The 23,916-nt window shown below is 44.4% G+C and overlaps 1 protein-coding gene across 1 annotated transcript; it reads left to right on the top strand.

Annotated features, from left to right (window-relative positions):
• Window positions 1–13,729: 13,729 nt before the first annotated feature.
• On the top strand, window positions 13,730–23,459 carry LOC309357629 (uncharacterized protein). Its single transcript, XM_081889960.1, has 7 exons — window positions 13,730–13,924; window positions 13,999–14,219; window positions 15,649–15,816; window positions 17,108–17,290; window positions 19,125–19,245; window positions 22,438–22,551; window positions 23,135–23,459. The coding sequence occupies exons 2-7, from the start codon at window positions 14,088–14,090 to the stop codon at window positions 23,305–23,307; spliced, it is 891 nt and encodes a 296-aa protein (XP_081746086.1). The 5' UTR covers window positions 13,730–13,924; window positions 13,999–14,087; the 3' UTR covers window positions 23,308–23,459.
• Window positions 23,460–23,916: the final 457 nt, after the last annotated feature.

Below are 23,916 nucleotides of genomic sequence, written 5' to 3'. Positions count from 1 at the left end.
AAATGGCTCTACTCACAACTCACTGGTATGTGTGTGTGTGTGTCTGTGACATCACTTCTGTAAAGTCAGGTTTACAGCCTAGATGAAAAATCAGCTGTTATGGGTGCTGTTAGGTTGGTTCTGCACTGGACCTCTTTAGCACAGCGAAGGCATTTCTATTTCCTGCTAGATGTGGAATTAACTAGAAGAGGAAGTGTGGTGGAGTGGTTAGAGTGTTGGACTAGGAACTGGGCAGTCCCGGGTTCAAATTTGGATCAACCCTTGCCTCTTAGCCTAAGCTATGTCACAGTGTTGTCGTGAGGATAACATGGGGAGAAGACTTGTGTTTCCATGCCACTTGGAGCTGCTTGAAGGCAAGGCGGGATATAAACGCAACAATAATCTTAACTAAGAACACTGTTCCTCATAGACAAGTTATTATTATAATACCTAGTCAAAAGTAAGTTCCTTTCAATAACGGTGCCTTATAATGCTAATCGAAAGCCACCTGTTTGCAAGTTGTGCTGTTGTGGTTTTTAGCTTCCCGAGTCTGTACAGCTAAGAGATCAATTGCTCCTTATTTTATTTCGCTTTACTAATTTTTTTCCATCTCTCTCTCTCTCTCTCTCTCTCTCATGCTCTGTCTCTCGCTCTGTCTCCCTTTCCTTTCCATTGCAGGTAAATAGTGTAATTCTGCTATCATGAAAAGAAAGGGATAACAGAGTGAAACAAGCATTATTATTATTTTTTAAAAAGAACCCCATAATTTTATTAATCTAGATTTCCAAGATAGCCCACAAAAGAGATCCATAAAACAAATATAAAAACAGATCAGAAACATCAGAAAGAAGTGTGCATACACATGAAAGCTCATACAAATAACAAGCTTACTTGGTCTCTAAGGAGCTACTGGAAGGGGGAAATTTTTTTATCAGGAACAAAAGCAATTATCGTAGCAACAGTAAAAATACAAAAAGCAGTAGATATAAAATCAGTTAAAATCCTGGGCAATCCCCCCCCCGAAAATGTCTAAATTTGCGGGTCTCCGGGCAGCCCAATCAGGTGGTGGCATATAAATTATTATTATTATTATTATTATTATTATTATTTTATTATTATTAAGAAAGTCTACAGAGTGGCAGGGATATTTAGAGAATTACCGGTACCTCTAGTGCTAGGGTTAACAAACAGATAGGTTCCTTTTTTAAAAAAAAAGAAAAGAAAAGCTAACATTTTCAATGAATATATCCACCCCCCCCCAGACACCTCTGTGATGATGATGGCATTAAAATATCTTGTTCTTCAATAAAAGAGAAAAGGGGATACCAGATTGTATCAAAGGTATCTTTTTTTGAGATTCCCTTGATTAGTCACCGATGGTATGTGAGGCGTTCTGATAGAGTAATACTCCAGATATTGTTAACCCAAGCCTCTATTGGTATATTAGATGTTTCCTTCCATCGTTGGGCAATAACTACTGGTAGTCTAGCTGCTGTGAACAGGAGAGATGGAGTTTGGGGCCAAATCTTGTGATAATAAAGCAAGTGCTGAATTAGGAGGGATATATTGTAAAACAAGCAATTTGACAACTCACTTGCAAGAGACAAAAGCTCAATAAATAAGGGGCAATTCAGGGGCAATTCACATATTTTTAGTACCATTTTGAGGCTTGCCTCTGTTATGTGTTTTCCCAGAGGAGGGATCAGGCTGGTTTTGTGCGAACAGCATGTTGGACTAGATGGGCCACTGGGCTGATCTAGCAGCCAGGCTCCTCCTCTTATTGAATACAAGAAACAGAACACAACACAAAGAAAGGCCTATCTTCCTGTTGATTAGAATCTGGGCACAAAAACATCAGCCAGGATTGATGGGAGAGGCGGTTTCAATTTACACTTGAAAGGCTGTGGCCCAAACACCTTGCTGGGATTAGCATTGCTTCTCCCAAGAACAAAAGAAGATGTCATGGGACCGGGGGGGGGGGGGAGAGAGACTGGCCTATGTGGGAAGTAATCTCAGGAGTACAGACTCACTTTCACTGAAAATAATGAGAGGGCAAGTTCACAAGATAGCCACAAGGACCATAGGTTACCAGATTTTTTTCAAAGAATCCGGGGACACTTTTCTTTTTTTTTGAATACTGAAAAAGAGAAACCTGCTGGTTTGTGGCCTTCCAGAAATAGATGTGTGCGTGCTTTTAAAAACTTTTTATTGATATTTTGCAAAACCGGGTAATCATGGGAACATTAAGAAACACACCAAGACAGAACAAGAACAACCCCGTATTAATTATTGTATGTTGATACATTTTTAGGAAGAAGTACAAGTAATTGGGAGAGCAAAATCTGCAAAAAGATCATCCTCTTACATTTCCTCTCCAAAACCCAAGTTGAGTACTAAGGTAAAGGTAAAGGGACCCCTGACCATTAGGTCCAGTCGCGGACGACTCTGGGGTTATGGCGCTCATCTCACTTTATTGGCTGAGGGAGTCGGTGTACAGCTTCTGGGTCACGTGGCCAGCATGACTAAGCTGCTTCTGGCGAACCAGAGTAGTGCACAGAAACACCGTTTACCTTCCCGCCAGAGCGGTACCTATTTATCTAATTGCACTTAAACATGCTTTCGAACTGCTAGGTTGGCAGGAGCAGGGACCGAGCAACGGGAGCTCACCCCATCGCGGGGATTCAAACCGCCAACCTTCTGATCGGCAAGTCCTTAGGCTCTGTGGTTTAACCCACAGTGCCACCCGCGTCCCAGTTGAGTACTAGACAGTGGCATAACTGAAGTATTAAATTGGGGGTGTGCTGTTTCAGATACATCAGATTTGACTTGACCCTTAGCCCTGTGTAGATCATGAGTTAACCTTTCCATAAGATTCTGCCCCCCCACCAATATCTAAATTGTGCTTTATTTTATGTACATTCCTTTTTAAAACCCTTTTGAGAATTTAAGAAGATAGGAAGAAGCATGAAAAAATTATTACAATTCTGTGAGTATATCACACACATACACAAAACATGTCCCAGCAATACAAAGTGCAAACAGTAGTAGCTCGGATTGCCTTGATAACCTCCAATGACTGAATACCACATTCATTAGTTTCCATGCTTGGTAAGCTTCTTTTGCAATAGAGTGCCCAATTTTAGTACAGTGGTACCTCTGGTTAAGTACTTAATTCATTCCGGAGGTCTGTTCTTAACCTGAAACTGTTCTTCACCTGAAGCACCACTTTAGCTAATGGGGCCTCCCACTGCCACCGCACTGCCGGAGCACCATTTCTGTTCTCATCCTGAAGCAAAGTTCTTAACCTGAAGCACTATTTCTGGGTTAGCGGAGTCTATAACCTGAAGTGTATGTAACCTGAAGCATATGTAACCTGAGGTACCACTGTATTTTTAAGGACACTGCTGCCCATACAGGTTTAGCACATTTCCTTTCTCTGTTCCTGCTCAGTATGGCAGGCTTGGTTTTATGTGTGATGTTTCATCTACAGAGATTCCTGAGCACTTCTTTTATATGATAGGACTGGCTCTACATCTCCATTTCTCCTAGACAAAAATGGACAGCGATGGTAGGGTTGACATATGAATTGAATTTTGTTATGTACTGAAGTTCTCACCCTGGGCCAGCAGGGGGATACTGTAGATAGTTATGCAAATAAGGGATCGAAAGTGACGTTCAGTGATTGGATAGTTATAGAAAATGGTTACTGTTGCGTTCTAGTGGAGCTCTATATAAGCAGGCTGGCTGAACCCTTCAGTTCAGTTCTGTTCTGGCCTCGGAATAAACAAGAGCTGTTTGAAGAATCGCTGTGTCGTCTGATATGTTCACCCACAACTTAACAAATTTCTTTTCTTTTTTAATATACTCTTTCTTCGCCACGTTGTTGCCTACGAGGTCCGTTCATTTCTGAACACAGGATTATAGTGGAATTTTCTGGGTGGCGTTCAAGTTGTAAAACTCAGGTGCAAAACGGTGAGGGAAACCAAGCATAGAAGGATCTTTGACTTCATTAAAAACAAAACTGCTAGACACAGGGTGCTTTGAATTTATATGTAAGATTCATCCTGTGTTTTGCACACAAAAATATTTGCCCTACTGTGTATTTAGCCAGAACTTCTCTGTTACAATTGCTGCCTGTGACAATGGAGAAGAACCTGTTGCCCTCTATATATTGGGCTCCAACTTACAGCTGGGGTGGTCAGTGGTCAGGAACTATAGGAGCTGTAATCCAACATCAGGTTCTTGACTACTGGCTTATAACATACTAGATAACTGTTGCAGAGCTGAACTTCTTCACACCTCTGTCCTTTGATTTCCATAAGATCTAAGTGCCAAACATCCCCATGCCAATTGGTACATGAGCAGTCAGATTACATTTTCCAGCCTCCTGCTAAGGTGGACCAAGTGTTTGTGTGCCAGGTAAGGCACCGGGTGATAGACTAACCTTTGCATTAGGATGACTCACCTGTAAAGGCACTCATGACTCTGATGTAAGTTCAGATAAAGGGATTTCTCTGGAACCCAGCAATTCCTAGTAATGTGGGTTAAGGCATGTTGCATTCTGAGCTCTTGGACAACACCCACGCAGGTAGAAAGTTCATGAGGCATAGGCAGTGCCCGCTGTTTAATGGCATGCTTCTTTTTCCCCCCATTTCATGAGCATGCAATGTTTACGGACCTGAAAGAGAAGGAGAAGAATTCCTAGTCTCTTCTTTGGCAGGCATATTTTTGCAAAAAAAAAAAAAACACTTCTTGTCGGGGAAAGCCTGCAGAGTCAGTGATGCAGCAGACACTTTGCATTGTAACAACTCTAGGCAACACACAATGTGAATAGGTGTTACACACACCTGAATCATTTACAACCCCTTCTGGAATTTGGCATTATTCCCAAGATGATGGGTTTCTGAGCTGCATTACCCAAAGTCTTTGCTCATTCTTTGTGTGTGTGTGTGTCACTCAGCACAAAACAGCTTTCAAGCACGCACACAGTTATCTTAAAAAAAATTCACAATTTTATACATTTTAACTTTAACCATTTCAAACATGAAAATAAAAGGTTCTTTTGAACCTTCGGACCTCCTTCCCTCCCTCCATGAGTTCCATAATTAAGATAAAGTTTTCTGCATCTTCTACCATTGTCCATCTGTTGTACGTCCATAGTTACCATAGTTAATACCATATTACAAGTGTCATTACATCCCTGCCAATGATTTTAACCTTTTACAGTGGTCTTTTAAATAAATTAGAAATTTATTCCAGTCTTTTAAAAATACTTGATCTTCCTGTTTTCAGATCTTTCCCGTCAGTTTCGCCATCTCTGCATACTCCATCAGTTTCGTCTGCCGTTTTTCTTTTCTTGGCTCAAGCACGCACACAGTTATCAGAACAATTCCTAAAAATCTTCAAACAGTTCCCATCACCACAAAGATGCAAAATACACAAATCAACAGCATTCCAAAAAGCAATGATGAAACTTTCAAGAAGAATCTGTACAGTAAATCAGTAAACGGTCCCCAAAAGCACAAACCTCTACCCCACACCTTGAGGGTGGTTTCCTGCATGACTCTTTGTTTAACAAAGTTCTCAGTCCAAGTTGGTTAACATCTGCTTTGGGGCTCAAATCACACACACACAAAAATTGCTTACAAAAAAAGTGTATATTGGGAGAAATTTGCACTAAAATGCTGGTGAGATTTTCTTTTTTAAAACAACAACAACAACAACAACAACTGCAAACTGATGTGGAAATATGAAGAACTGAACTTAAGATTGGGGAAAAGAGGATAAATAGAAAAATAGAAATTGACATATTAACTCATCACCACTGCACACCAAACTGAGTGGGGAGTGGGTCGGTTTGGATACCTGTTTCTCAGCCTGCAGAATCCACAGCTCATATCCCACAGCCAATGTTTTTAAAAGGGAGCTAGATTTAAAGCAATTTTGCACTATGGCATGCAAGGCATGGAGTCCAAAACCTACTGGAAATTGAAAAAGGTAAAGGGACCCCTGACCATTAGGTCCAGTTGTGGCCGACTCTGGGGTTGCGGCGCTCATGTCGCTTTATTGGCCGAGGGAGCCGGCGTACAGCTTCTGGGTCATGTGGCCAGCAGGCCTAAGCCACTTCTGGCGAACCAGAGCAGCGCACGGAAATGCCGTTTACCTTCCCGCCAGAGCAGTACCTATTTATTTTCTTGCACTTTGACGTGCTTTCAAACTGCTAGGTTGGCAGGAGCTGGGACTGAGCAACCGGGGGCTCACCCCATCGCGGGGATTCGAACCACCAACCTTCTGATCGGCAAGTCCTAGGCTATGTGGTTTAACCCACCGCGCCACTCGTGTCCCTTAAACATAAACCAGCGTCCCTTAAACTTCCAGTTTAGCTGTGCCTAAATATCACTTTTTGGATTGCATTCAGTGTGCATAAGAAAGAGAGAGGGAGGCTACAAATTATTCACTCTATGAAACATCACAGAAATCAGAGGTAGAGAAGTGCACCTTCTTATCATGCTGTTTATTTCTATGGTTGCCAGGACAGTTTTGCTTCACTTCTGCCTCAGCCCTGAAAAGCAAAGTCCTTGCCAACACCTTAAAGCCACAATGTCTAAAAATAGCCAAGAGCCATTTCTCTGGAAGAAGCAGGTGGGAGGAACCTTCAACAACACAGTGGGATTCTAGGGACAATAAACTTCTTTATGAGCCACTCCTCTATATAGATTGCCTGGATAACGGCAACATTTCTTTGGAAAAGCAATTACGAAGAAAGCAGGTCAAAGGCAGGTGTGAGCATGTGCTGGATTAGTCCCACCTCTTGTCTATGGGCTCTTTGTTTTGCCCCACTCCCATTGCTGGACTTTTAGCAGCTGTGCAACAGATAAAGTCAGCAAGCAAGCCTTCTTCCTAACTTTATAGAATAAGGACCCAATACAAAATACAGCAAGTAACAAAAATTCTGGCATGGTTTAGTAGCAAGGGGCAAAGGTTCACCAGCTGATTCAATGGCGTAGCGTGGGTTGTCAGCACCTGGGGCAAGGCAAGTAATTTGCGCCCCCTAACCCATGGATTTTAGCACTCGAGTCTCTTCCGCATGCCCCCCAGATGTTGCACCCGGTGCGGCGGCCCCCCCTGCACCCCCCACGCTACGCCACTGAGTTGATTTTCCCCCTCCTCATTCCTGCCTCTGTTGAAAGCTCAGTGTCTCTGTTAGGGGAAAACAGGAGCAACTTGTCCCTGACTATGGGAACATCTGAGAAGGAGGTTTTTCCCCCCACCAATTCAAACCCTTGCACCGCCTTTGGTTCATTGCTGCAACTCCTAATTTGTAGCATGAACCTCTGCGCTATGAATGTGCATTGAGCCATTTGAAGAAATTGCCCAGTGTCCCAAGCTTCTCTTTGTAACCAAAGGACTAGAAATTTGATTTCAAAAAAAAAGGAGAAGGAGGAGGAAAAGCTTCTCAAAACACCCGGGGGGGGTTGGGGGGGACTTCACAGTACAGTGGTACCTCGGGTTAAGAACTTAATTCATTCCAGAGGTCCGTTCTTAACCTGAAACTGTTCTTAACCTGAAGCACCACTTTAGCTAATGGGGCCTCCCGCTGCTGCCACGCCGCCACTGCACGATTTCTGTTCTCATCCTGAAGCAAAGTTCTTAACCCGAGGTACTATTTCTGGGTTAGCGGAGTCTGTAACCTGAAGCGTATGTAACCTGAGGTACCACTGTAATGCTCGTCCCTCAGTCTGTTGAATGAATCATTGATCTACAGCGGGTGTGGTAGTTCTGAAGAAAAGGGCCTTGGTATATTAGGTTAGTTACCACTGTCTGCTACTAACAGTCAAATCCATTTTATAACAATTATATCTTATCTTTATGGCCAAATGCCATTTGTCAACAGATCACAGTATGCAAAACAAACACCTGCAGGGAATGTAATTGCCAAGGAGTTTAATTAGATAGGCAGCGCACCGCAGACCACAGCAGGCAAAAATAGATCTCTAGGCAGCGCATGAGGGAATCGGCTGTCACAAGACATAGTGAGGATGAGTGCCGGATGGCGCCACAAGTCTGCACCTCTGACCCGACCTCCCTCCAGCTGAGCTGCTGCTGCATTCAGGGGTGGCGTATGGACAGGAGGCAGGGAGAAAATGTTCCACTGGAGCCGATCCAGTGCTTTTGCCAGCATGCTTCCACCATGCCAATCTCTCTGCTTCTCTTCTCCATGCCAGCATGCAGCAACGACTCAGCCCGCAGGAGGGCAAGTAAGCAGCGCACAGCCCCACCATGCCCTCTCTTGCTGGTGGTGACCAGTAGTTCAGATGGCTTTGAGAGGGGAATTGAGAAATGCACAGGGATTAAAGCTCCATCGCTGGGTATTAACAACAGCACATAACTGGCATTCCACGTTCAGAGGCAGTGTTAGGGGGCGGGGCAGTGGTAGCATAGGGCTCTTAGCTTTAGGGTTGCCATGCATCTGGAATACCCCACAATCGAAAGGAGTGTCCGGGCAGAAATCACAAAAAAGTCTTGGGAAATCCGGACATATGGCAATACATGTCAGCAGTGTTGTTTTTGGCAACGAAAGCTCAACAAATTTGGCCAAAAGGCAGCTCAACAACTTTTCTGTCTGGATTTTCACTTTTTGGAATATGATAACCATAGTTATCTTCATACTCTGTTTGTGGTCTGACTGGGAAGCAGGAATGCTGGGAGTTGCCAAGCTTTTGGGGGCCCATGACCATATTTGGAATTTTGAGAGGAAGAAGAGAAGAAGAAGAGTTTGGATTTGATATCCCGCTTTATCACTGCCCTAAGGAGTCTCAAAGCAGCTAACAATCTCCTTTTCCTTTCCTCCCCCACAACAAACACTCTGTGAAGTGAGTGAGGCTGAGAGACTTCAGAGAAGTGTGACTAGCCCAAGGTCATCCAGCAGCTGCATGTGGAGGAGCGGGGACGCGAACCCGGTTCCCCAGATTACGAGTCCACCGCTCTTAACCACTACACCACACTGGCTCCTTCTCACCTTTTCTGGCTGCTTCTCGCCATCCTCTCCTGGAGCACCTCCACCACGACCCTGAGACTTGCAAAAAGCGAGAAAGTGAAAACACGCTCACATACGCACTCTGTGCCATTTTGGGGTGTAGATAAAAGTTAGATCCAGTGGAATGAAAACAGATTCTCTTGAATTTGCATGATTTTACATGGATATCAAACACTATCAAATCAAAGCTTATCGTGGTAGACTGCGCTGTTATACCGAGTCAGTACAACGGTCCATCCAGCTCAGTACTGTCTGCTCTGACTGGTAGCAAATCTGCAGGATTTCAGTCAGGGGTGTCTCCCATTCCTACTGGGAAATGCCAAGGTTTAAAACTGGGACTTTCTGCATGCAAGGGCTGTGCTCGGCCACTGTACTCTACAATTCTTCCCCTAAAAATGAAACACAATTCTAGTCCTCATGCTTCTCAATTAAAGGCTGGTGTAGGGACACGGGTGGTGCTGTGGGTTAAACCACAGAGCCTAGGACTTGCCGATCAGAAGGTCGGCGGTTCGAATCCCCGTGACGGGGTGAGCTCCTGTTGCTCGGTCCCTGCTCCTGCCCACCTAGCAGTTCGAAAGCACGTCAAAGTGCAAGTAGATAAATAGGTACCGCTCCGGCGGGAAGGTAAACGGCGTTTCCGTGCGCTGCTCTGGTTCGCCAGAAGCGGCTTAGTCATGCTGGCCACATGACCCAGAAGCTGTACACCGGCTACCTCGGCCAATAAAGCGAGATGAGTGCCGCAACCCCAGAATCGGCCACGCCTGGACCTAATGGTCAAGGGTCCCTTTACCTTTTTAATGCAGCTATGAGAAATTGCCTTATACCAAGTCAGACCGTGGCTGAATGTAGCTGAGTATTTTCCATGCTTCCTGGCAGCAGCTTTTCATGATTTAGGACAGGGGACATCCCCAACTCTACCCAGAGATGCCAACCTGCGTGTGAAATAGAGGCTCCATCACTGAGCTACATCTCTTCCCATGCACATCTTAGCTACTCAGTTGGAATAGGTAAAGGTAAAGGGACTCCTGATCATTAGGTCCAGTCACGGATGACTCTGGGGTTGCGGCGCTCATCTCACTTTATTGGCCGAGGGAGCTGGAGTACAGCTTCCGGGTCATGTGGACAGCATGACTAAGCCGCTTCTGGCAAACCAGAGCAGTGCACAGAAATGCTGTTTACCTTCCCACCGGAGTGGTGCCTATTTATCTACTTGCACTTTGACATGCTTTCGAACTGCTAGGTTGGCAGGAGCAGAGACTGAGCAACGGGAGCTCACCCCATTGCGGGGATTCAAACCACCGACCTTCCGATCGGCAAGCCCCAGGCTCTCTGGTTTAGACTACAGCGCCACCCGTGACAGTTGGAATAGAAAGCATTAAAAACAAAAGGCAAGCATATGATCCCAGGATGCTATGCTTATGTATATTCAAACACACTTAGGAATTTAGTTAGGCCGGATCAGCCTTAAACTGTAGCCCCGGCTCAGAAACTGTGACCTTTTTGCACGCCACAAGAAGCATTGCTGCCACCTATTGGGAGTAGAGTGCACTTTCCAAATTGAATTGACAATGCAGCAAGGGTGAATTCCCTTACCACCACAGAACTGAGCTTTCCTGCTTTTGCAGTGGGCTAATGAATCAGTTTCCCAGCCAGGCAATGTTCAGTTGTAGCTGCACATAAGGGAGAATTCCAGTTTGCAGCACTTCTCCTAGCATAGCATAGGTCCAGTGACTCAGCAGCTCTTCAGCAGCAAATACAATGTTTTAAGTGCCTTATACAAATGTGGCACTAGATGGCAATGGTGAGCTTATGGCAAATTCAATATATTTTTCAAAACGTTTTTTAAAAAAGCATTTTCACAGCGTTTTTTTAATATATGTCTAGATTCCACCCAGGAATCAGAACAGGAAAGCATGGGAGCTTAAGACACAGTGCTATAGACAGTGCTCATCCTACTCAGAGTAGACCCATTGGAGCCTAAGGTACTCTGCACTGGAAACCTGCATATGTGAATTTCACAAACTGATTGGAAGTCAATTAGTGAGATCGCTACACCTGTCCTTGATATTCTACTGCACCCTTTCCCAATCTGATGCTCTCCAGAAATTTTGGACTTCAATTGGGTTTTGAAACATAGCTGCCTGGAGCTAATAGCACCAGGTTTGTGAAAGCTGTTCTAGTGCAACTCAGCTATGTCATCTGATCCTGAGGGATCCATTTCCACCTTGTTTAATTTACACGCTCTTACTATACTGAAATATTTAAAAGTGGAAGCCCATCAATGCTGAAACAACTGAATGTTTTGAATCCACGAAATATGCTTGACCTTATCTTTATTTTGTTTGCTTTCATTTCTGGAAATTTGCAACTACAAGGAGAAGATTGTGAGAATGAATTTAATTGCACAAGAAGACAAAGAAACCCTTCGACATGCCCAGCAGGTATAAAGTAGCCGAATAATGATTTGTCGGTTTGCTTTTTAAGCTGCACTTGTTTGTTGTGTTTGCTAGATTTTTCTTCAGCGATGCCCAACATGGTGATAACAGAATGAATGATGTAAGGAGGGGGCTGCAGCCCAAGATAGGAAAAGAGGTAGTAAGGGAACACCTAGCTCCTTTAAATGAATTCAAATCTCCAAGGGTAATAAAAGAACTTACAGGTGTAATTCAGACCCTTTGTCTCAGTGGCGTAGCGTGGGTTGTCAGCACCTGACAAGGCAAGTAATTTGTGCCCCCTAACCCGTGGATTTGCGCCCCCTAACCCTAACCCCCAGATGTTGCGCCCAGTGCAGCCGGCCCCCCCTGCACCCCCACGCTACGCCACTGCTTTGTCTATTATCTTTGAGAATTATGGGAGAAAAGTTGAGGTTGCTACAGACTGGAGGCAGGCAAATGTTGTCCCCATCTTCAAAAGGGGGGGAAAGGAAGACCCAGGTACCGGTAACTACCAACCACTGAGCTTATCGATACTAGGGAAGGTTCTAGAACAGATAATTCAGCAATCGATCTGTGAGCATTTAGAAAAGAATGCTGTGATTACTAAGACCCAACATGGGTTTCTCAAAAATAAGTCATGCCAGACCAATCTGATTCCTCTTCTTGATAGAATTACTGCATCTTGATTTCAGTAAGGCTTTTGACAAAGTCTCCCACGATATTCTTGAAAGGAAGCTGGTAAAACGTGGGTTGAACGAGGTAACTGTTAGGTGGATTTGTAACTGGTTGACTGACTGAACCTAAAAAAATACTCATTAATGGTTCCTCATCATGCTGGGAGAAAGTGACAAGTGGAGTGCCACAGGGTTCTGTCCTGGGCCTGTTGTTGTTATAAATGACTTGGATGAAGGAACTGAGGGGGTGCTCATCAAATTTGCAGATATCACTAAACTGGGAGGGGTAGCTAATACCACAGAAGAAAGAATCATAATTCAAAATGACCTTAACAGATTGGAGAACTGGGGGCAAGCTAACAAAATGAATTTCAGTAGGGACAAACGAAAGATTCTGCAGTTAGGCAGGAAGAACCAGATGAACAAATATAGGATGGGGGACACCTGGCTTACTAGCAGTACATGTGAAAAGGATCTAGGGGTCTTGGTGGACCACAAGCTTAATATGAGTCAACAGTGTGATGCAGCAGCAAAAAAAGCTAATGCTATTCTAGGCCGCATCAACAGAAATATAGTGTCCAGATCAAGGGGGGTAATAGAACCACTCTATTATGCCTTGGTCAGACCACACCTGGAATACTGTGCCCAATTCTGGGTGCCACAATTTAAGATGGATGTTGACAAGCTGGAACGTGTGCTGAGGAGGGCAACCAAGATGATCAAAGGTGTGGAAACTAAGCCTTATGAGGAGCGCTTGAAGGACCTGGTATGTTTAGCCTGGAAAAGAGGAGATTGAGAGGAGATAGGATAGATAAAGGGACCCCTGACCATTAGGTCCAGTCGTGACCGACACTGGTGTTGCGGCACTCATCTTGTTTTACTGGCCGAGGGAGCCGGCGTACAGCTTCCAGGTCATGTGGCCAGCATGAGAAACCTGCTTCTGGCGAACCAGAGCAGCACATGGAAACGCCGTTTACCTTTCCGCCAGAGCGGTACCTATTTATCTACTTGCACTTTGACGTTCTTTCGAACTGCTGGGTTGGCAGAAGCAGGGACCGAGCAACGGGAGCTCACCCCGTTGCAGGGATTTGAACCGCCAACCTTCTGATCGGCAAGTCCTAGGCTCTGTAGTTTAACCCACAGTGCCACCCACATCCCATGGAGATAGGATAGTCATCTTCAAATATCTTAAGAGCTGTCACATGGAGGAGGGAGTGTGCTTGTTTTCTCCTGCTCTGGAGGGTAGGACCCGAACCAACGGCTTCAAGTTGCAAGAAAGGAGATTCCGACTAAACATTCAGAAAAACCTTCTGACAGTGAGAGCTGTTCAGCAGTGGAACAGTCTCCCACGAGAGGTGGAGGACTTTCCTTCCTCGGAGGTTTTTAAATAGAGTTTGGGTGGCCAAATGTCAAAGATGCTGCAGCTGAGATTCCTGCATTGCAGAGGGTTGGACTTCCAGCTCTAAGATTCTATCACTCTGTGAAATATTTGAATGATTGCTTGACTGAAATGCATAATTTAAAAAACAACAAAACAAAAATCCTCACCATGCCTTTAACATCCTAGTAACAACACAGATTTCTCATTACCCATGTAGGTTAAGAGCCAAACTGTGATAGCAGAAAATTGCAGATAAATTACATATTGCATTTATGGCCTTTAGGAGATGAAGGGTCTTTGTTTTGCTGCTGAGTGATTGATGTGCTGTTAACCTTACAAAGCAAGGGTAATATCCAATGCATCACAGGCAACTGAAAGTTTCCAACTGCAATCCTCATCCAGAGTCCATCCTTTGAAGGTAAGTGCTCCATAACATTACCTGTCAACATCCCTGTATTCATCCCGATTTCATGTCATGCATTTTGCTTTCAGGTTTTTTCTGCCTGGGTAGCAATTCATCCCCTCTCCCATGCCCAGAAGGCACCTTTCGCTCAACAGGAAGGTCTCCCTCCCATTCGTGCATGGCCTGCCCTGTAAACTTCTTCAATGCTAAGCTGGGCCAAGCAGCTTGCTTCCCATGTGGTTCGGAGGCTGTGCAGCCCAAGGAAGGTCAAAGAACTTGTGTCTGCCTTCGGGAAGGCCGAGTGTTCCAGGTAACTGCAGGCTGAATAGGTGGGTCAGCTGAAAGCACCACCATCCTCTATGCATTTGTCCAAGCACCTTCCAAAGTCAGGTAAAAGAGTAAAGGTAAAGGTAAAGGGGCCCCTGACCATTAGGTCCAGTCGTGACCGACTCTGGGGTTGCGGCACTCATCTCGCTTTATTGGCCGAGGGATCCGGAGTACAGGTCATGTGGCCAGCATGACTAGGCCACTTCTGGCGAACCAGAGCAGCGCACGGAAATGCTGTTTATCTTCCCGCCGGAGTGGTACCTATTTATCTACTTGCACTTTGATGTGCTTTTGAACTGCTAGGTTGGCAGGAGCAGGGACTGAGCAATGGGAGCTCACCCCGTTGCGGGGATTTGAACCGCCGACCTTCTGATCAGCAAGTCCTAGGCTCTGTGGTTTAACCCACAGCGCCACCCGCGTCCCCTATATGACTGCATCTAGTGGCATTAAATTTCATAAACCATTTAAAAGGATGTCCTGCCTTTTGCCCATCCTTGAACCTCCCACCAAATGCTTCCTGGTGGAAAAAGTTCCTTTTCAAGCCAGAATACTGCTCCATAGATCATAGAATCATAGAGCTGGAAGGGACCACAAGGATCATCTAGTCCAACCCCCTGCAATGCAAGAATCTTTCACCCAATGTGGGGCTTAAACCCACGGTCCTGAGATAGGGGGTGGATCTACACACGGGGGGGGGGATGCTATAAATAAGTCAGAAATTAGATCGTTATAACCAAGGGGGGACCTATGGAAAATCATGTATGAAAATTTCTTGCTCTCTGATGCCATCTGGTGTTGCATGTTTATAGTGCATGCCAATCCTTGCTTCTCTACCTATGTAACTGAGTCCTAAAAGTCTCATGCTCTACCAACTGTGCTCCATCTAACTCACTATTGTCTACTGACAGCAGCGTTATGGGGTTTTCAGGCAGAGGATATTCCTAGCCCTCCCTGGAGGTGCTGGGGATTGAACCTGGGACACCTTCTACGTGCAAAACAGATGCCCTGCCCCTGAGCTATAGTCCTTCTCTTAAGCTATAGGAGCATAGGAAGCTTCTTTATACCAACTCAGACCATTGGTCCATCCAGCTCAATATTGATGATGCTGACTAGCAGGCAATTCCCAGCACTTCCTGGAGATGCCATAGATTGCACTTTCCTCTAAAATAAAATGCCGCAAACTTTATAGCCTTTCCCCTTAGGGAAAGATGCCCTGTGGTTTGGGTCATTTTAGTTACATTTCTTTAATTCTAGAGGAACACCCCTCCCTCCCTCCCTCCCTCCCTTCCTTCCTTTCTCTCTCTCTCTCTTTCTTTCTTTCTTTCTAATAATAAATCAAGAAAAGTGGTGTGAATCACTGAGGTAACAAAAATTAATAAATGCAAAACACAGGCATCGTATTCTCGTTGCAGCCTAGTGATGCCCAATGCCCGTGTGCCCCTGGGTATAAAAGCCCTATAGAAGACCGGAGATGGGACTGTGTCAGACAGGTGTATGACATCTGCAGGGATGGTGCTGTCCGGAACGAAGAGGGGCAATGCTTAACTCAGGAAGGATGGCGCCACTACTGCTCAGACAAGGTACTGCAAGTTATGTCTTAACACAAGTCAGCCAGTTCCCACTGAATGGCTGTGAGTAATGCTTGGGTTTTTTTTTTTAAAAAAGTCTAAATTCTCTTGCTTCATTTTGGGTAACTGATCTTTCCAGCTTTGCCCATTTCCAGTCAGTTCCCCTTCACCTGAAGTTTCTTAAGCAACCGTGCCCTCAGTTTCGGTAGATTTCCCAAGCGCCAAGCTTGCCAACTGCCAAAGGACACAGCCATTGCTCATGGTAAATTCTGCTGGGGCTGCAGCTTCTCAGTCACAACAATATTACAAAACCTGACGTGCCAAACAGTTCAGATCTAAGGTCTAGCAAGGCTAGGTTGCTGCTCAGGTTTTTCAGGATTTCCTTAGCTCCTAATTAGCACCTTTGACAGCAAGCGGAGCTGGACCGGAATGAACAAAAGAGGAGAGTGTTTCAACTTCCCACCTAAAGATGAATTCAAAGCCGAAGCAGCTACTCCCACACTCATTCTCCTCTGCTCTGAGCACATCTGTCAAGCAGCAGCTCATTTTTCAGAATCCTGATTTGTGGGTGACATTTTCGCTCATGTTTGCAGTGATGTTTACAGTCATTTTTCAGAGGACTGACCAGCTGATCATCGTTCCAAGTCCTAACCTGTGGGTCATGTTTTCAGTCCTTTTTAGGTTTCCTGACCCACAGATCACATTTCCAGTCCTTTTTTGGAGTCATGGGTCACCTTTTTGGCCAGTTTCCAAAGTCCTGCCAACCACATGCCCATTACTGAAACTCCACAAGCAGGACTTCAGCACGACAGCCCTCTCCCAGCTTGTGATTCTGAGCAGCAGGTACAGTGGTACCTCTGGTTATGTACTTAATTCGTTCCGGAGGTCCGTTCTTAACCTGAAACTGTTCTTAACCTGAAGCACCACTTTAGCTAATGGGGCCTCCTGCTGCTACCGCACTGCTGCCGTGCTATTTCTGTTCTCATCCTGAAGCAAAGTTCTTAACCTGAGGTATTATTTCTGGGTTAGCGGAGTCTGTAACCTGAAGCGTATGTAACCTGAAGTGTATGTAACCCGAGGTACCACTGTATTCTTCTCAGTGAAGGTAGAATGTAGCCTTCCAAAGTCATCCAAGTTGGTGGCCACCATGACTGTCTCCTGTAGAAGTGAATTCTGTTGTTTAATTTTGCATTGTGTAAAGATGCCCTTTCTTTTGTCTCCCCCCAAATCTTCCAGCATTCAGCTTCATTGGATCAGCCCCACTGAGTGCCAGCCCTTATGTTCATCTCACTTTCTCTGCTAGGTTTGTGCTCTCCCCAAAGATTATCAGGGATACGACAAAGTTCTTGGCCTCTGCCTTTGCCAAACGGACAACCTGGACAGTCTGTGCAACCGCCTGTGCCGAAGACGACAAAGGAGAATTTTCCAATTTGTCAGTGAAAAAGAATCAGCCCGATTTTCTTTGGCCTTCAGAAATGGGAGCCAGGTAAAAAACAAAAACAACCAGAACTCATCAGCAGAAGTGTAACTGGCTGGGCTCACGCGGGGTTAAAGACCCTTGGCTATTTCTGTTAGCAGGTTGCTAGCAGGGTCTCTGTCTCTGGTGAAATAGAGCTGCCCAGTCAGCATGAAAGGGGAGAGTTTTTGGCCACTGAGAATAATAATAATAATAAATAATACATTTTTATTTATACCTTGCCCTTCCCGGTTCAGAAAACTGGGCTCAGGGTGGCTAACATCAAATTTTAAACACCTAATTGCTGCAACAACAAAACAGCATAAAATACAGTATAAAATGTGAATAACAATAAATTCAGAATTCAAAAATCAATTTACAGAGGAAATCCATCCAATAAATCCATCCAGGGCTAGCTAGCTAAATTAGTCCTATTTGGGCCAGCAAGGAGACCAGGGGAGAATTAGCTGTGGGATCCAGAGGGGGTAATCTTCATAAAAAGGGGAGGGGGAGGGAAGGAAGGGGAATAAAAGATCAGGCTAAGTTCAAATTGAAAGCCAGACAGAATAGCTCTGTCTTACAGGCCCTGTAGAAGGAAGTTAAATCCTGCAGGGCCCTGGTCTCATGGGACAGAGCATTCCACCAGGTCCGAGCCATCACTGAGAAGGCCCTGGTGGAGGATAACCTGACTTCCTTAGGGCCCGGGAAGAGGGCATCCCTCCCTTTGTGTTTATTGGAGCCAATCAGAGCGAAAGGCAGTGAGTCAGCCACTGAGGACTTTCTCCTAGGGTCACTCTGGAGAAGGCACTCAGGAAGAAAAACGAGGAGGAATTGTTCTTTATGCTCCAAAGCTCAGCGTTTGGGAACAGGGAAAACACAAGATGCTACAGTTTCAAGAGAATGGTGTGCAAGTTTTGTTTCATGCAATGGAACTTGGAGGAAAACACAATTTAAGTCACTCCCCCAAAAAAGGATACTGGAGCATTCTGAATCATGCGCACAGAAAATAATAGAAGTAGCTGAAAGGCAACACGTGAAGATCTGTATTGATTGTTGCAATGCATCCCTTGTTGTTATTATTGCATTAGGTTATTGTATAATCTTAGAAGGGGGTGTGGATGCAAGGAAGCATAGCCATGACTATTATGGAGTGATCCTGCACTTCTGAATTTGTCAGTGCACTGCTGATCATAAGCAACTTGTTTTGTTGGGAAACTGCATTGACAAGGCAGGTGTGGGGTGGGGTAGTAGGCCAACATCCTCCCACCTGCCTTCCCAATGGTCTTGTTGCTAAGGCTGTGTGCAGACTCTTGTTTGCACTGCACCCAATGCGCTCCCATCGTGGAACTGAGAAGAGATGCACAAACAACACTAGCCACAGTCCATACCTATTCTGTCATTTCTTAGGAAACACTATGTTCTGATGCACTTTCCCTCAAGCCAACATCAACATGAACTGAGAAAAAGAGTGACCTAGTTGTGGCTTTATAGCAGTAATGTCAAACAGCCTTTGTCTCTCTGCCACTGATGCTGCTTGGTTGCAACCCTGATTTTCATTGGGGTGAAGCATCAATGGCACTCAGGCCAGATCAAGTCTTTCCACTGCCTGAAGCCAACAACAAGATACAGTAGCATCCCCATCCCACATCCAGGTGGACCAGCAAAGTCCAATAGCAACCAGAGGACCACAACTTATGCAGCCCTAATGTAGAGGTTCCTTTTGGCACCCCTGCATATTGTTGCAAAATGTACTTTAGCTTTAGCCAGTTCCATTGTGTACATCCAAACTGATGGCCCATCAGTGCAAATACTGCCAGGATGTGAAGTCTAGGCTCTCAAGACTTCTCCTTTCAATTCTTTATAGCTTGACGTTTTATTGGAAGAGATAAGAGCGTCGCTGCAGCTGTTAGATTTCCACACACTAAATGGGTGCACCTCAGAGGAGAACAAGAAATCATGTCCTGTATATGTGGTAAAAACAAGTGGTAAGGAACAAGTTCTGTCCTTTTGATTTATGGTTTGCATTTGTAACACCTTTTCCCTCCAAATAGCTCAATGTAGCATACCTGGCCACGCAGGTGGCGGTGTGGGTTAAACCACAGAGCCTAGGACTTGCTGATCAGAAGGTCAGTGGTTTGAATCTCCATGACGGGGTGAGCTCCCGTTGCTCGGTCCCTGCTCCTGCCAACCTAGCAGTTCGAAAGCATGCCAAAGTGCAAGTAGGTACCACTCTGGCAGGAAGGTAAACGGCATTTCCATGAGCTGCTCTGGTTCGCCAGAAGCGGCTTAGTCATGCTGGCCACATGACCCGGAAGCTGTACGCCGGCTTCCTCAACCAATAAAGCGAGATGAGCACCGCAACCCTAGAGTCGGTCACGACCGGACCTAATGGTCAGTGGTCCCGTTACATACCTGGCTCCATCCACCCTCTCCATTTTATCTTCAGAACAACCCTGTGAGTTAGGCTGCACTGAGAGACAGTGACCAGCTTAAGGTCATCTAGTGATCTTTATGACAGGGGAAGTTTGAACTCAGGGCTCCCTAATTCTAGTTGGATTCTGGAATGACAGCATCACACCCAATCTCTCTTTTTCTTAGTTTTCCACTCTTAATCCTGTTAGATTAATATTCTGCCTTCCCTATGATTACTCTTTGTGTGTGTGTTGTGCATTTTCCTGTTTCTTCTGTTTCCTGATAGCATAGTAGAAGACTGATTTAAGTGCACAATTTAGATATATCTGTCATTACCTAAAGAAACTCCACTGCTGTTTTTGGCTTGTACAAATAACCGTATTTGGCTTGGTGTTTGATTTCTACAGACAAATGTGGTAAATCAAAAGCAATTCATTTGTCAGTTGGCCTCGAAGCTGCAGAGATAAAGTGATTGTGTTTTATTTATTTAAAAACATTTTTAGACTGCTCATCTTGCAAAGCAGATCTAGAGAGTGGGTTAGAAGTAAAGTGTAGTAAGAACAGACATAGACAGCAAAAGGAAAAGAAAAGAAAAAGATGAACCACAATTACTTAGGGGAGAAACTTGATTCAGTTCTCATTGAAAGCCGAAACTACTTCATACTTTCCAAAACAACACAAGAACCAAAGCACAGCCCATCCTTCAAAATTCACACTTTTATAAATATTGCAGTGCAGTTCTCCAGCCAAGCAGTGTGTACAAAAATACATATATGGTGACAAAATGTCCATGAAAATGCATATATTGGTGAAAATAACATATATAAAAACGCATTGTTTTAATGGAAATTGTTCTGCAAAAAAAAAAACCACACAAAATTGCATACAAATGTTTATAATAGGAGGAAATTACATTAAAATGCATTATATTAAAAGAGATGAGATGCCAGGGGTTGAACCTTCTGCATGCCAAGTGTCTTGCAAGGAAATATCATTTTGCCAGGATTACACTGGCCCATCAGATCAGACCCTGTTGTTGTTGTTTTATTATTATTTGTTTGAATTATCTGATTTGCTTTTATACTGCCGCTTTTACTGTCTTCATGTTGTATTTTTGTTTTGATTATATTTTAAATTGATTTTAAGTTGCACACTGCTCAGAGATTATTCTTCTTTAAAATTAAGCGGCTGATTAATACTTTAAGAACAAACTAACTAACAAGACCACTCACCTCTCTTGGTGTGGCAGCGTTGCTGGACGGAAGAGGTTTCACTGGGGCCCCAACGGTGGAATTCAAATGGCAGTGTCCTTCCTGATAGGCGGTGAGGGCATAAGCCCCCGCCACCTATCAGAAGCCAGATCCTAGCCTGCACCCTGTATTGGCCAATGGGGATGCAGGCTGGGATGTGGGCGGAGCCAGGGGCGGAGCCAATGGAGCCGACGGTGGGCTTCCCTCGAGGTTGTAGTCCCCGCCTGCCCCTCCAAATGCTGGGGTATCCTGTTAAAGCAGCCTTTCTCAACCTGTGGGTCCCCAGATGTTGTTGAACTACAGCTCCCATCACCCCTAGCTAGCAAGGCCAGAGCTCAGGGGTGATGGGAGTTGTAATCCAACAACATCTGGGGACCCACAGGTTGAGAAATGCTGTGTTAAAGGGATCTAGGGGGAGTGGCCATGTCTGCGTACCCAGGGCTGAAGGCACTCCCCCAGATGGCAGTCACTGCGGGGGTCACCCTATTGGATGTAAGTCTTAGGAACCCCCGCCTGGATTGACCACACGTCACTTTCAGCTGGCAGGCTGGAAGTATTTAGATTGCTTCATGCCCAGGCCAGACTTCTTTCATCTGTACAGTGGTACCTTCGTTCTCAAACTTAATCCGTTCCAAAAGTCTGTTCCAAAACCAAAGTTCCCCAAAACCGAGACGCCCTTTCCCATAGAAAGTAATGCAAAACAGATTAATCCATTCCATACTTTTAAAAACAACCCCTAAAACAGCAATTTAACATACATTTTACTATCTGATGAGACCATTGATCCATAAAATGAAAGCAATAATCAATGTACTGTACTATAAAATAAATAAAACAGTATTGTAGATTATGAAAATTAAAATTATTAATTTTTTCTTACCTGCACTGATGATAGTCATTGTTTGGCTTTTATCCATTTCCACAGTAGCACGATCAATCAATCAGTAGCTGAACTGGGTTCCACACAGTCACAAAAACAAATTAACCGAAAAAGCCTCAAAAACAAAAACGCAAAATAAATCGCAAAAACAGAAGTGCCAAACTTAATCTATTCCGCAATTCCGTTTGACTTCCAAAATGTTCAAAAACCAAGGCACAGCTTCTGATTGGTGCAGACACCCCAGAAACAATAGCCGGCAGCCACATCAGATGTTTGGCTTCCAAAAAACGTTTGAAAACCGGAACACTTACTTCCGGGTTTTCAGCATTTGAGAACCAAGGTGTTTGAGTACCGAGTACCAAGGCATTTGAGAACCAAAGTTCCACTGTATTCAATAAAGTTGTGGCCTGTTTTTACCCAAAACCCAGTCTTATTGGTCTCTTATTTATATGGGTTGGGGTATGGGAAGTCTGATGCCTGGTCCTGCAAGTAAATATGCAAAGCAGTTTGTTGCTGCATTGGAAATTGTGGATACAAACAAACCTGGGTGACTACAGATAATCTAGAAGAAGTCTAGGCAGAGAGAGCAGGCCTATGACCTTTGGTTTATTTGGTTTTTTTCAATGTAATTTCAGGAAGAGGATTCCTGGGAGTGTACGATCCTGAACCAGAGCTCCTACACTACTTCCTTACCTCAAATGCGGTTCTGTTAGACTCCCAGAATAGATTGCGCTCCATGACATCTACAGGTATTATATAGCGGTATTTTTTCTGACAGTACTCAACAGTATGCTTGTACACCACCCAGTTGGAATTGCCTGTTGACACAAGCATGAGCCCACACAAGTGCTGAGCAGATTCAATAATAATAATAATAATAATAATAATAATAATAATAATAATAATAATAATAATTTATTTGTACCCTGCCCACTCTGGGCGGCTTCCAACAAAGATTAAAAATACATTAAAATGTCACACATTAAAAACTTCCCTGAACAGGGCTGCCTTCAGATGTCTTCTAAATGTCAGGCAGTTGTTTATCTCTTTGACATCTGATGGGAGGGCATTCCACAGGGCAAGTGCCACTACCGAAAAGGCCCTCTGCCTGGTTCCCTGTAGCTTTGCTTCTCGCAGTGAGGGAACCACCAGAAGGCCCTCGGCGCTGGACCTCAGTGTCCAGGCAGAACGATGGGAGTGGAGATGCTCCTTCAGGTATGCTGGGCCAAGGCTGTTTAGGGCTTTAAAGGTCAACATCAACACACCTCTTTTCATGTGCAAATCATCAGTTGTATGCAGATCCCACTACACTTGGTTTTTATGTTCACACAGGGACATCTAGAGAAGAAGATTTTGCATTTTACAAGTCCTGGCCCCAGCAACCTTCCGATTCTACACTGAAAATGACTTTCAGTGGCATCCTCAACCCTACTACATGCCTCAAGATTCACGACATTGTCATGTTCATTGTTTCTAAGGATCATTATCCAGTTTATGATGTGTAAGTAAGCACTGTGGTGGGGAGGTCTCGTTCGTGCATTCCGAACAAGGTGCAAACCGAAACACAGCCATTCTTTGAAATTCACACTGAATTTTGCAATGCAATTCTCCAGTCAAATAATGTGTACAGTGGTACCTCGAGTTACATACACTTCAGGTTACATGCGCTTCAGGTTACAGAATATCTCACCCAGAAATAGTACCTCAGGTTAAGAACTTTGCTTCAGGATGAGAACAGATATTGTGCTCTGGCGGTGCGGCAGCAGCAGGAGGCCCCATTAGCTAAAGTGGTGCTTCAGGTTAAGAACAGTTTCAGGTTAAGAATGGACCGCCGGAATGAATTAAGTACTTAACCCGAGGTACCAATGTACAAAAATGGGTCTACTAGCATAAAGGGTGCATACAAATACATATTACTAATGAAAAGAACGTACAAAAATTGCCTCAAAATGTATTTATTTCATACAGCTGGATTGTAAACAACAACAAACTCAAAGCAGAAGAACAAAACAATGCAATTATCAGTTAAAAACTATATAAAACATTCGAAAAACAATTAAAATCCATGATAAGCTAAAATCCAGATCAGAGTGTGATGCTGATAATGCCAAGGT

This window comes from Podarcis melisellensis, assembly GCF_964234715.1.
Source record: "Podarcis melisellensis genome assembly, chromosome: 15".
Lineage (NCBI taxonomy): Eukaryota > Metazoa > Chordata > Lepidosauria > Squamata > Lacertidae > Podarcis > Podarcis melisellensis.
This window is presented reverse-complemented; position numbering and strand designations above follow the sequence as displayed.

Excerpts from the sequence above, each read along its gene's own strand:
- LOC309357629 (XM_081889960.1), top strand. The coding sequence starts at position 14,088 with ATGGCCTGCCCTGTAAACTTCTTCAATGCTAAGCTGGGCCAAGCAGCT. Across the intron at positions 15,817-17,107 it reads GCCACTACTGCTCAGACAAG|GTTTGTGCTCTCCCCAAAGA; the intron begins GTACTGCAAGTT and ends TTTCTCTGCTAG. Across the intron at positions 19,246-22,437 it reads ATATGTGGTAAAAACAAGTG|GAAGAGGATTCCTGGGAGTG; the intron begins GTAAGGAACAAG and ends ATGTAATTTCAG.